Source organism: Ogataea parapolymorpha, chromosome II (assembly GCF_000187245.1).
Source record: "Ogataea parapolymorpha DL-1 chromosome II, whole genome shotgun sequence".
Classification (NCBI taxonomy): domain Eukaryota; kingdom Fungi; phylum Ascomycota; class Pichiomycetes; order Pichiales; family Pichiaceae; genus Ogataea; species Ogataea parapolymorpha.
The window spans coordinates 542,514-555,815 of NC_027865.1; the positions used below are offsets into that span (position 1 = coordinate 542,514).

Genomic DNA, 13,302 nt, shown 5'->3' on the forward strand with positions numbered 1-13,302 from the left:
GTCTGGCGCATTGGCTGTAAGGGCAGAGGAGAGAAGATGGGTCTCGTCTGCGGGCACCCTAATATAGACGCGCTCGTTCTCTATTTTAAGGATGTCATAATGCACTGCGGTACCCGTGATACCGTGTAGCTTTGAGAGAGCCTTGTAGATAAGAGATTTCCACGTGATCGCATCCAGAGCAGGTAATATTTCAAGAGAGGGCACGAAACGGCTGCTGTTAGGAAGCAAAGAAGGATACTCACAGTTCTACGAGCAGGTAACTCCATTCGGAGATGAATGAGATTTGTTTCGACATAAGGTAAGGTGTGCTGACTCTTCAGCAGTGAGCACCAGGGTGTATGGTTCTGGTTGATTTGATTATTTTATTTATTTTATTTTTTATTTTTTTATTTTTTTGAATACAGGTAAAACCGGAAATATTGGATTTCTTCTGGGAATATTTGATTTCCCCGTCGGAAACATTTGAATAGTGCGTCGGTAAAAATTGTATCGTGATTTGAGTCATGTGATGGTAATATTTGGATCCTCGCTCGGTATCTTTTGTATCTAGAATTGTACTGGAATTGTATTATGTGGGAACAACAATTGGATTTCCACAAAATAGACTTAGACCAGTATTGATGCAAGGTGGCCAGTATTGGGCGCAGGTGTTTTGGTATTGTGTATTCCCTTCCTGCATTGTGTTGTTCCACCGAAAGATTTACTCAGCGATCAAAAATGATTGATCGATAATTGTTTTGTTTATTTGTTTTGGTCAACAAATGTAATGGAAATGGCCTATAAATGATGTAGGATTGAATGGATCTAGTCCAGTGATGGACTATCCAAAGGTTCGTTGCAAAGATAAAGGGCTGACCAGCTCGCCGAACAAGGACACCGAGGCGGGAGCTGTGAGAAAACTGTCTATTGAAAGAAAGATTGGCAAAGGAAGTCGGGCGAATTCTAATGCATCGGCCTCATCATCTAGGGTTGGCACTCCACGGAGGACGAGATCGATGACTAAGGCGATCGAGAAAGCTTCGGAAACGTGGCAAACGGGAGGAGACCCCCAAACACCGGTAAGAGGTCCATCAAAGCAGTGCGATTGGGAAGACAACGAACGCCTGAATTCAGGTGAATATTGCTTACAGTCTCCTTTGGAGGCGAAAAGTATAGTGTCTCGTTCAGAAGGGCAGCAGAGTGCTCCTTCGACTCCGCCAACCAGAACGCCTTCGTCGAGAAAAAGGTCAATGAGCAGGAAACTGAAAGAGTCTCTAAAATCAGGTCCGGAGCTCGGGGACGTGGGAAGCTCTCCAAGATCTAAATCACAAAGTCTTAGGCGTAGGGTTTCTTCAGGCCGCCTCCGGCAAGCAAGACTTTCTAACTCAGGAGACCCTGCGTCGCATCCTAAGTTACCTGAACAGCTGGATAGTCTCCCCAAAGAAGAGGTGAATGCTTTGGATCTGAATAATGAGCCAATAGCTTCGCAACAAAATCATGATCACGAAGACTTCACATGTGATGGCCCGAAAGTCATGGATATGCGGGATGCACCGACAGAGCCAAGAAAACCGATGTTGGACTCGAATTGTACGATTGACAATCATGCAAAAACTGATACTTGTCCTAAGCTTGAGACTATCGATTTACCAATTGCGATTCTGAGCGAGACTAGAATTGGCAGCAGCCCATTAGCCGATGGGACAAGAGAAGCCGAAACCAATTCGATTGAAGTGTTCCCATCGGCTACCCCGACGAGCGACACTGAACACTCGAGAGGGCCCCAAGAAGAAGAGCAAAAAACTGTTTTAGGCCTTGGTAAATATTCGGGTGGCTTTGTGGATGATGATTTTGTGCTACATCCAAACGACAAATTTGAGTTGACATCCATATTAGTTCCCACCTCAAAGCTTGCAGAGTCAAATAACGGGAAAGAGGCCTCAACTGAGAAATTCGAGAATGAATATCCTGGAATAGAGAAGCTTACTGAAAGTAAGTCAACTAACGAGAGCGAAGCAATCAATATTGAGAGTGCTAAGCAGGAGATAGCCACCGCTGTGAAAGACCCAATCCGCAATTCTGATCCAGGATGTTCTGATGTTGGCTTAGCTGGGCCCGTCGAAAGTCGTGCCGAGTTAGATAAAGAACCGACTGGACCAAATGAGAATTCATCTAGACCAATTGAACCAGTGGAAGGCACAATTACGCCACCTAGTTTTTCAAATGTGCCCCAGGAACCTGTTCACAATGATGTAATTGCAGATCGATGCGACTCCCGAAGCTACTCCTTGCAAGGTTCTATTATGGCTAGTTACCATGATGAACCAAAGAATTCGAAGATCCCTGATTCACCAGATTCAACTTCTACAGTTGTACATCATCCTCTCACCGTGTCGGATAGGTGTTCAGAATTGAATAAAAAAGACAGGCAAGTGCCAAAGCTGAAAACAGTGAACGTCACCAATAATCCCTTTTATGTTCCAACTATGGGTGCTCGATCTGACATGACAGACAGGAGACGCAATCACTCCTCTGGTAATAATCAGGGTCAGAAAGGTCTGCAACAGGCTGATCTTGAACTTCATGACGCTCTCACCAATTTTGGCGCATCATACATGACTCAGTATAGAACACCAGCTCCTTCACTTGATATGAAGTCAGTTGACTGGGATGCTATGAGTGGTATATCTTTTACTGGCTCAAGGGCTATGATTGACACACAATCTCAGCATTACCCGTCTTACTCTTACCCAGTTCTTGACCCGCGTGATCATCGTGCGGTAAATCACTATGAAGGATGCGTTCCCCTCGGCGATGATCCGTACAGAGCAGAGCAGATACCAGCAAAAAGCTTTAGTTCCAGCAGTAGGTACTCTAGTGGGGTCAAGAAAGAAGAATCTGATGAGTTTCATGATGAGAATCAACCGCCTTTCCTCTTCGATCCGAACAAGGTGGAAGATTTTAATGGTGGAGACCCATCGAAGAAACGTGGCGGTGGAACCAAAGGTAGAACTTGGAACCGTCAAGAATATAGTGATAGAGATCGGCAACAGTTTTTTGATTTGTGGTTGTCTACTGTGCCACGGAATGCAAAGGCAGCAGCCGAAGCTCTAGGAATCAGGTACACTACTGCGTCGAATTGGATTAAGCAGTTTCGCGACAATGGGCAGGAAGAAATACCCATGGGTGGAATACTTGGCAGGCCGTATGCTAACCCATTGACTGAAGAGCATGAAACGCATATCATTTCCTTCTATAAAAGAATTACTCAAGAGAAAAGGGCCATGAAACTTGATGAATTGCTCGATGAGTTGACAACCCAGTTTGAGGATCTTAAGCTTTCCAAGACAGGCTTGAGAAAACATTTGAATGATATGAATTTCAAGTATCAACGCTTGAGCAAGCATGCTGAAAATCGAAACTCTCCGGCAACCATAGCCTACAGGCAGAAGTGGATTGACTATTTGGATCAGTCCGGTGCAAACTATACACGTAATTGTGTGTTTATTGATGAAGCTGGATTTGATGAAAATATGAAGGACAATTTCGGCTGGGCTTTCAAGGGTTCCCATCCTGTTGTTGACATTAAGAACAATGCACCGGCATTTACGTTATTTGGCGCAATCTCACACGAGGGAATAGTTGATGTCCAAGTGAAATATCCAAAGAACTCCAAAGCCTGGCACGAATGTGTCATGCAATGGGAACACCACATTAATACGGATAAACCAAATGATCCAGAACCAGGTTGTGCCGAGGAAAATGCAGGCAGCTCCCAAAAATCTCCTAGTAAAGCAAGTAAAGGCAGGCCTCCAAGAAATACTAAGGCATCCAGAGCTCGGGCGGCAGACAAAGCGAAGAGAATGACCATGGCAGGGAACAAAGAACTGGATACATCCTTACCTGGAAGTTCCAAAGATCACTTCATGTATTTCTTATGGTCATTGATGGATAGGTTGCGCCATAACTCAACGTTCAATCAACGGTGTTTTTTCATTCTGGATAATGCCCGGATTCACAAAGGAGGTGAGATCACAGATATGATCAAAATGGCCAACCAGAAGTATGATACAGGATTTGAAGTGCTTTATTTACCGCCCTACTCTCCGGAGCTGAATCCAATCGAGAATATTTGGTCGATGATGAAGAGAAACTTTGCAGACACAAGACGGAGCAAACTGGTGGATCGATTGGCTTGCTCACAAAATGGAATCACTCCTGAAATTGTTGCAAAGACGGTGAAGCATGCTACAAAGTATTTTGATCACTGTCGTCAGGGTATTCCTCTTAAGAACTTGCATTAGTATTGAAATGCATCAAGATTGACCTTCAATTGGAACCAATAAAAATGCAAAAGCAATCAAAAAGGTGTCAAACAATGTTCAATTGCACACAATTATACCACAAATCTATTTCAAATCTTAGCCTATCCCATTTAGTACTTAAATACTGCTCATTTGCTATATAATTCAAATACATATGCTGTTCAATACACCACTCTCAATTCAATCAGTAATCCAAAGCAGCTCAATAACCTAAACCTTGCACCATATCTTAATCAAATCTAATCCAATTTCCAGTACAATTTATTTTCTTCTACAATAAACGTCTAATTTGGGTTCAATGATAATTCAAATGTCATTCAATTCCTATCGAAAATCACAATAATGTGATAAAGCACCAACATTACTAATGCAATTGTTAATGACTGGTACATTTTTGTAATAAATTACTAGCATTATGAGCGCAATTCTTGATGAATATTACAATTTTGTGACAAATCAGGACCATTATTACCACAAATCTTGACGAATTGTCCATTTTTGTGATAATTCAATAACATATCTGGTACAGTTCTTAGTTAATAATACAAATGTGATTTAAATCAGGAACATTACTGGTACACTTCTAGACGGCTAGTCCAAATTTGTGATAAATCAAGAGCATTACAAGTACAATTTTTGATCATTTTTATTGTCTTACCCAATTATATCACAATAATAGTGCATATTTGATCCAAATCAAATACAAAAGTCTAACAATTTTAGGAGATTAATCAATATCAATACAATTCTAACACAATTTGATGACCATTTCTTGCTCAGAAAGCAAAGGAAACTTATTTTAGGTACACTATCTGTTCAATAACACGTACTCAATGCATTTGATTCGCATTTTGTGGGTATTTTGCGTACAAAGATCATTCAATTCAAATACAAATCTGTCCTGAAGCTTCAAAAATGTACGTTATTTTCAAACCAGTCACAATTGAGTTACAATCCCAACACAATCTGGTTATAATAAAATCTTATCTGTTCAAAATGTGTCTATAAGGTATCCAATTCGCATTCAAATCTTGCATTTAATGCAATGAACCTCCAATATACATACAATTCCACTTGATCATGTCACATTTTGGGCACAATCGAACCACAATACTATATGAAGTCTCAATTACAGCTCCATTGGTGCATAATTCCAATACAATCTTACTTCAAATTTCATTATTCGCTATAATGGACATGCATTTGCTGGCCAAATGTCATTCAATATCATTCAATTGAGCTCCAATATATTACAATACTATAACATTAGTTGTCTAAAAACATGAACTCGTGCAATTTGGTTGCAATTTTAATCCTACATCAAATATATAACATACCCAGCTAGATACTTATCAGATCATCATGTTCTGTGAGCCTTACCATCCATAAACAGCAGAAAAGCAGCTCAATCGTCTCCATTTGGAATTCATTTTGATCAATGTCTTAATTCTATGTTAATTTGTGTCTATATATTGATCGATAGATCACAAAGCTGCACAAATTGCATGCAATCTTTTCTATGTAGATCTAATGCATACCTCACATATGCAATCCAGCTACAATGTGGATGCAATAGTATCAGACACCAATCCAATTTCAATACAGTTCCAGATACAAAAGATACCGAGCGAGCATTCAAATATTGTCATCACATGACTCAAATCACGATACAATTTTTACCGACGCACTATTCAAATGTTTCCGACGAGGAAATCAAATATTCCCAGAAGAAATCCAATATTTCCGGTTTTACCTGTAATTAATTCTATGTCTTTGTTTGACGACCTTTTTGCCACGGAGGAGGAGCCCCAAAAACCAAAAACTACAATTGAGTACACCCAGAAAAATGGAGAGGTCATTCTGGTGACACTGGTGGGATCGTCACCTCTGTACGGCCATATTCTCACCAATGCATGTAAATCACTAGCCAGACAATTGGAGAATAATCCTCAGCTGGTGGTTGGACGCACGGTGCTCGAGTTTGGAGCGGGCGGAGCGCTGCCGTCTCTGCTGAGCGCCAAACTGGGTGCAAAGAAAGTTCTCGCCACAGACTATCCAGACCCAGACCTCGTATCAAACATACAGCATAACATCGAACAAAATAAATTACATAATTGCACTGCCAAGGGCTACATCTGGGGCAACGACGTCGAAGAATTGATGCAGGAACTGCCTCAAGGCCATAAAACGTTCGACGTGCTTTTGTTGAGTGATGTGATTTTCAACCACACCGAACAAAGAAAGCTCCTGCAGAGCTGCAAGCTGCTGGTGACGCCTCAGACGGGCCGTGTGCTCGTCCCATTCTCGCCCCACAGACCCAAACTACTTGCCGCGGACCTCAATTTCTTTGAGCTTGCCCAAGAGTACGGATTCGAGGTGTTTGACGAAGGAATTGAGATGTGGTCTCCGCTGTTCAAGGACGACCAGGACGAGACTACAGCCGAATTACGCAGCCGCGTGTACAAGTATTCGATGAGGCTGGTGCGAGGTGTTGACGACAATTAGGGGTTCTTTTTTTTTTTTTGAATTAATTTTCGCAAGAAATTCTCGGCAGATCACATCTGGCACATGCACACGACCTTTGTGGGGCTGGGCTTAGTGAGTTTTTCCGGGACGAAAAAGGAAATGTTTCGAAAGCCATTCGAGTTATAAAAGGTGAAGCCTGGCGCAAACCTGGCTCATCCACTCCCACTTCAGTCACTCTTTTACACTTTAGTCGTTATGATCCCTACACTCGTTTTGAAACAGGTGGTTTCGGCCCTGTTCCTGTTTTCCACCGCCCAGGCTTTTGATGCCGCTTCCAAAACCAATGTGGCTCTGTATTGGGGCCAGAACTCTGCCGGCACTCAGGACAGGCTTTCCACTTATTGTGAGAGCGATGCTGCTGATATTTTCTTGCTCTCATTCATGACCACGTTCTCTGACGCAGACACTCTTCCAACCTTGAATTTTGCTAATGCCTGCAGCAGCCAGTTTTCTGACGGACTTTTGCAATGCGATACAATTGCCGAGGATATCAAGACCTGTCAAGGTCTTGGCAAAAAGGTCTTACTTTCGCTCGGAGGAGCCAGCGGCAGCTACGGCTTCAGCTCCGATTCAGTTGCCGAGGAGTTTGCCGGCACTCTTTGGAACATGTTTGGAGGTGGAGACGCCGACGAACGTCCATTTGGCGATGCAGTTATAGACGGTTTCGACTTTGATATTGAAAACAATGACTCTACCGGTTATGCCGCTCTCGCAACCAAACTGAGAGAATACTATAGCAAGGACTCTTCTAAAGACTACTACATTTCTGCTGCTCCTCAATGTGTTTACCCTGATGCTTCCACGGGTGACATGCTTGCCAATGCCGACGTTGACTTTGCTTTTATCCAATTCTACAACAACTATTGTAACGTCGACAAACAGTTCAACTGGGACACCTGGGCCAACTTCGCTGCCAACACGTCTCCTAACAAGGACATTAAGTTGTACCTGGGACTGCCTGCCTCCAGTACGGCCGCTTCTACCGGTTATGTGGACGTTGACACGGTGAAGAGTGCGCTCGAGAGCATTGATAACACAAACCTCGGAGGTATCATGCTTTGGGACGCCTCGCAGGCTTTCAGCAACGAGGTTGACGGTGGAAACTACGCCGAGGCAATGAAGAGCATTTTAATTGACAGCCAAGGTACCAGCTCTACTTCCTCTGCCACCACCGTGAGTTCTAGCACCTCAAAGAGCTTTTCCAGCACGTCCTCAGAAAGCGCTTCGTCTACGTCGTCTTCCGTCTCCTCCACTTCTGCTGAAAAGAAAGCTTTGACATCTAGCTCTTCTAGTGTCTCCAGCTCTTCTAGCGCCACCAGCTCCACAACTGTTTCGAGCTCTTCAACCATCTCCAGCGCTTTGAGTGTGCCAACCTCTACAAGTGTTTCCAGCGCCTCCAGCTCTGTGTCGACCAATACCCCGGCCACGTCCGAGGCAAGCTCTGCCGCTCCGAGCTCCGTTTCTTCGAGCTTTGCTCCTTCATCCTCCGAAACACTCGTGAGCTCGTCCTCCGTCACCGCCACCTCCACTCAAACACCACAACCCACCCCACCTTCAACCACACTCCTAACCAGAACCACTAGCAGCACGAGCTCTTCTTCTACCACTGCCACCCCAAGTGCAGCATACACTGACTGTTCGTCGCTAAGCGGATTGGAAAAGGCCAAGTGTCTAAATGCCAACTTTGCCAGCGGCCTGTTCAACGGGTCACCTGACTCGTGCTCCACCGAGGGAGAGATTGCCTGCTCGTCAGACGGCTCGTTCGCCATTTGCAACTTCGGCAAGTGGGTCAAGATGCAGTGTGCTGCAGGCACCACCTGCTACGCGTACGTGCAGAACTCGGACGTCGATGTGGGGTGCAACTACGAGGCTCAGAAAAACTCGTTCACGAAAAGAGACGGCTTCATGGACATTTTTAAAAGAAGCTCAAGCCACAGTCATCATGCACACCGGACGTAATGTGATGTATCACAGTCCAATATATATATAAATAGGCCAAAATACAGGATTTTGCGTTATGACTTCTATAACCGTCAAACCCAGGCCCGTGGGACTGCGAAAGGTCCGTAAACCAAATAGGCCAAAACTGGGGCGCGTCAGGAGAAACAGGAGGAAACAGCCGCGTATCGACACCGATCTACTCTTGCAAGAGCTTGCTCTGCTCTCTAAGATACAGGACCCTCCACGGAAGCGACGGTATCCTCAAACGCTCGCCATATCGTTTCTGACCGGCTACTCTCTAGCCATTGCTGCCAAATTGTACAATCTGATAAGAAATTAAATTCAAAATTATGCAATTTTGCTCGGGAATATACCGTTTTCGGGTTTCGTCCGCTTTGCAACAAATTTCACTCACCTCTTTCTTCCACTTTTTGGTACTATGGAAGACCCCCTTGACAAACAGACGCCCGCAAGGCGCATGTACTCGTTCCTGCTGTGGAACAAGTCCGTGCCCCCGCTGCCGTCGGACGAGGAGCGGCCCCAGTTCCCGTTCAGAAACACCAGTTTTTTAAGCAACCTCTTCTTTTCGTGGGTCCTCCCGATACTGAGAGTCGGCTACAGAAGAACGCTCGAGCCCCAGGACCTCTTTGCCATCCGCCGCGGGTCGCATCTCGACGTCGATGTGCGTGCCAAGACTTTTCTCACCAAATTCACCGCCCGCAAGCGCAAGGCTGAACAAAAGTATCTCAAGAAAAATGGCATCCCTGACACCCCACATGCACGCAGGGCGCTTATCACAGACCCTGACTTTTCGTACTCGTCGCTGCTAGTGCTCGCATCGCTTTTTGAGACCTTTAAGTGGGAGTACACCCTCAGTGTGCTCTATAAAATAGGTGGAGACGTAGCAATGGGCCTCAACCCGCTGCTGCTGCGTGCGCTGATCGCCTACGTCCACCAAAAGGCGTCCGGCGTCCCTGTCAACAATAGTGGGTACGGCTACTCGCTAGGGATCACAGGGCTCGTGCTGGGCATGGGCCTCTGTATCGCGCACTATTTCCACGACTCGGCGTTCGTGGGGTGCGAGGTCAAGGGGCTGCTGACAAAAGTGCTTCTCGACAAGTCGTTCCGGCTTGACAGACGCTCGCGCACTCAGTTCACGCCGTCAGCCATCACCTCGCTGCTCGGCACAGACCTCTCCCGGATCGATCTGGCGGCCAGTTTCTTTGCTTACATAATCACGTTCCCGATCGGCGTGGCTATAACGCTGGTGCTGCTGTCCATTTACATGGGCGGGCCGGCGATTGGTGGCGTCGGGTTTCTGATTCTGGCCGCGTGCGGCATCGTGTACAGTACGCGTCCCCTCATGCGGCTGCGGCGCGGCATTAACGTGCATACCGACGCCCGTGTCAAGGCTGTCAAGGAGGTGCTCAACAGCATGAAAATCATAAAGTTCTACTCGTGGGAGCCGGCGTATTTGAAGCTGGTGTCGGCAATTAGAGGCAGGGAGATGTCGTACATGTTGCACATCCAGTTTCTGCGGAACCTTGTCACTGCGTTGGCCATTTCTCTGCCGAGTGTGTCGTCGATGATTGGATTTTTGTCTATGTACGGCTACAATGGGGGCAGTTTACGGAACGCTGCGAATGTTTTTTCGTCCCTGGCACTGTTTAATATTCTGGTTGGCCACATTGCGCTGATGCCGCTGGCTTTGAGCTCCACTGCGGATGCGTACGTTGCGTGCAAGCGGGTGCAGGCGTACCTGCTTTCCGCGGAGGAAGTGCCCGACGAAAATTATATTTGCGTGGAGAAAGCCGCCGAGGCGGTGAGAGTGGTCGACGCGTCCTTCTCGTGGGACGAGCGTCTTGCGCCGGATGCGTGTGACAAGGAGGCAGCCCTGGCGGAGAAGCACGCGGTGTCGCTGCGGCCTTCTCTGGGTCCGCTCACGTTCTCGCTCGCACACGGCGAATTTGTCGTGGTGACCGGCCCCATTGGCTCAGGCAAGTCGTCGCTGCTGTGCGCGCTGAGCGGGTTGATGCCGCGGGTGACGGGCTGTATCACTGTTGCCGGGCAGCTGCTGCTCTGTGCCCAGCCGTGGATCCAGAACGCTACCGTGCGTAACAACATCATCTTCGGCTGTGAGCCAGACAAGCAGCTGTATGCGGAAATTGTGCGGGGCTGCGGGCTCGAGAGTGATTTCGAGATGCTGCCTGCTGGTGACCTCACGGAGATTGGTGAGCGCGGCGTGAACCTGTCGGGCGGGCAAAAGGCGCGCATCAACCTTGCGCGTGCCGTGTACTCGGTGCTGAGCAGAAACTTCAACATTTTGCTGCTGGACGACGTGCTGAGTGCGGTGGACGCTAAAGTGGGGCGCCACATCATGGACGAGTGCATTCTCGGGCTGCTCCGCGGCCGCACGCGGGTGCTCGCCACGCATCAGCTGTCGTTGATCCAGGCTGCAGACCGAATCATGTTTGTGAATCCGGACGGCTCTGTCGACGTAGACACGCCGGAGCGGCTGCTGGCGAAGAACGGGCATTTTTCCAAGCTGATGGAGTTCCAGCAGGAGGGCACCAAGCAGGAAAAGCCAGAGTTGCCCGATATCGTGGCTGAGGACGAGGAGGACGAGGAGCTCAAGCTGGTGCAGAAACAAACGACGCAGCGCGAGTACGAAAAAGACCGCGGCCGTCTGATTGAGCAGGAGCATCGCGAAAAGGATGCCATCCCGATGCACATCGTGGTATCGTATTTCCGGTCTGGCTGCGGCCGGCTGGGCATCACCGGCATGTTTCCGATGATTTTCGCCAGCATGGCGTGCTCCACGTTCTGCATGCTCTTCCAGAACGTGTGGCTGTCGTTCTGGTCGACGCAGAAATTCCCCGGCCGCTCCGACGGCTTTTACATCGGGCTGTACGTGATGTTCGCGCTGCTGTACGTGGTGTGCACCGCGTGGCAGTTCTGCAGCATCGTGTACGTGACGAACCACGCGTCTGAGCGGCTCAACATCCGCGCTCTGGAGCGCGTGCTGCGTGCGCCAATGTCCTTCTTCGACACCACGCCGATGGGCCGCATTCTTAATAGGTTCACTAAGGACACCGACGTGCTGGACAACGAGATCTCGGAACAGTTCCGCCTCATTCTTTTCGGCTTCTCCAACATGGTGGGCATTTATATTATGTGCATCATCTACATGCCGTACTTTGCCGTGTGCGTGCCGTTCATCTTCCTGGCGGTGTCGATGCTGTTTTCGTTCTACCAGGCGTCGGCGCGCGAGGTGAAGCGGATCGAGGGGGTGCAGCGGTCGATCGTCTATGCCAACTTCGACGAGGTGCTACAGGGCAACGAGACTATCAAGTTGTACAACTTGACGGGCAAGTTTGTGGACAAGAACATCACGCTGATCAATAGAATGAACGAGTCGTACTTCTTGGCCAACTCGCTTCAACGGTGGCTGGCTGTGTCGTTGCATGGGTGTGCGGCCGGTATGAACTTGCTCATCTCGATGCTTTGCGTGGGGCGCGCATTCAAAATCAGTGCCGCCAGCTCGGGACTTATTATTTCGTACCTCGTCAGCGTCAGCATGCAGCTGATCAACACGTCGCGGTCGATGGGCCAGTTGGAGCAAAATCTCAGCAGCGTCGAGCGGATTGGCGAATACGCGATCGACCTGCCGCAGGAAGCCCCTGCAGAAAGCTCGGACCCGGCGAAAAAACCTCCCCCATCTTGGCCCGAGCACGGCCAAATCAAGTTCTCCCACGTAAGCCTGCGGTACCGTCCAAACCTGCCGCTCGTGCTCCAGGACCTCAACCTCGAGATTGCGGCAGCAGAGAAAATTGGCATTTGCGGCCGCACAGGCGCAGGCAAGTCCACCATAATGACGGCACTGTACCGGCTGAGCGAGCCCGAGGGAGCGATTGAGATCGACGGCGTCAATATCCTCGACATCGGCCTGCACGAGCTGCGCTCGCGACTGTCAATTATCCCACAGGACCCGGTGCTGTTCCGCGGCACGATTCGCTTGAACCTAGACCCCTTCTCGCAGCTGTCTGACGACGTGCTGTACGGCGCGCTTGTGAAATCGGGCTGCATCTTGCCCGACGAGTTGCCCGAAGTCAAGCAGCAAACAGGACCAGACCTGCACAAGTTCCACCTGAACAGCGTGGTGGAGGACAATGGCGCCAACTTCTCGCTCGGCCAACGCCAGATGCTCGCGCTGACGAGAGCCATTGTTCGGGACTGCAAAGTGTTGATTCTAGACGAGGCCACATCGAGCGTCGACTACGAGACCGACGCTCGCGTGCAAGCGACGATCGTCCGTGAGTTTTCGCACTGCACGATTCTGTGCATTGCGCACCGGCTCAAGACGATCGTCAACTACGACAAGATCCTTGTCATGGACAAGGGCCGCGTGGCGGAGTTTGGCACGCCGATGGAGCTGTACCACGCGCGCGGAATTTTCCGCTCCATGTGCGACAAGAGCAGGATCGGCGGCACCGAGATCGAGCAGGCACAGGCTGCCAAAACCGCATAATTG

At 48.3% G+C, this 13,302-nt stretch overlaps 4 protein-coding genes across 4 annotated transcripts; all 4 read left to right on the forward strand.

The window, feature by feature from the left end:
• Positions 1–1,229: 1,229 nt before the first annotated feature.
• Positions 1,230–4,283, forward strand: HPODL_04834 (uncharacterized protein; the record flags this gene model as incomplete). Its single annotated transcript, XM_014081185.1, has 1 exon — positions 1,230–4,283. One exon carries the CDS (start codon positions 1,230–1,232, stop codon positions 4,281–4,283), a length of 3,054 nt encoding a protein of 1,017 aa, XP_013936660.1.
• Positions 4,284–6,071: 1,788 nt separating this feature from the next.
• HPODL_04835 (putative nicotinamide N-methyltransferase) lies at positions 6,072–6,809 on the forward strand (the record flags this gene model as incomplete). Its single annotated transcript, XM_014081186.1, has 1 exon — positions 6,072–6,809. One exon carries the CDS (start codon positions 6,072–6,074, stop codon positions 6,807–6,809), a length of 738 nt encoding a protein of 245 aa, XP_013936661.1.
• A 216-nt stretch (positions 6,810–7,025) lies between these two features.
• On the forward strand, positions 7,026–8,789 carry HPODL_04836 (CTS1 Endochitinase; the record flags this gene model as incomplete). Its single annotated transcript, XM_014081187.1, has 1 exon — positions 7,026–8,789. The coding sequence occupies one exon, from the start codon at positions 7,026–7,028 to the stop codon at positions 8,787–8,789; it is 1,764 nt and encodes a 587-aa protein (XP_013936662.1).
• Positions 8,790–9,210: 421 nt separating this feature from the next.
• HPODL_04837 (ABC-type multidrug transport system) lies at positions 9,211–13,299 on the forward strand (the record flags this gene model as incomplete). Its single annotated transcript, XM_014081188.1, has 1 exon — positions 9,211–13,299. The coding sequence occupies one exon, from the start codon at positions 9,211–9,213 to the stop codon at positions 13,297–13,299; it is 4,089 nt and encodes a 1,362-aa protein (XP_013936663.1).
• Positions 13,300–13,302: the final 3 nt, after the last annotated feature.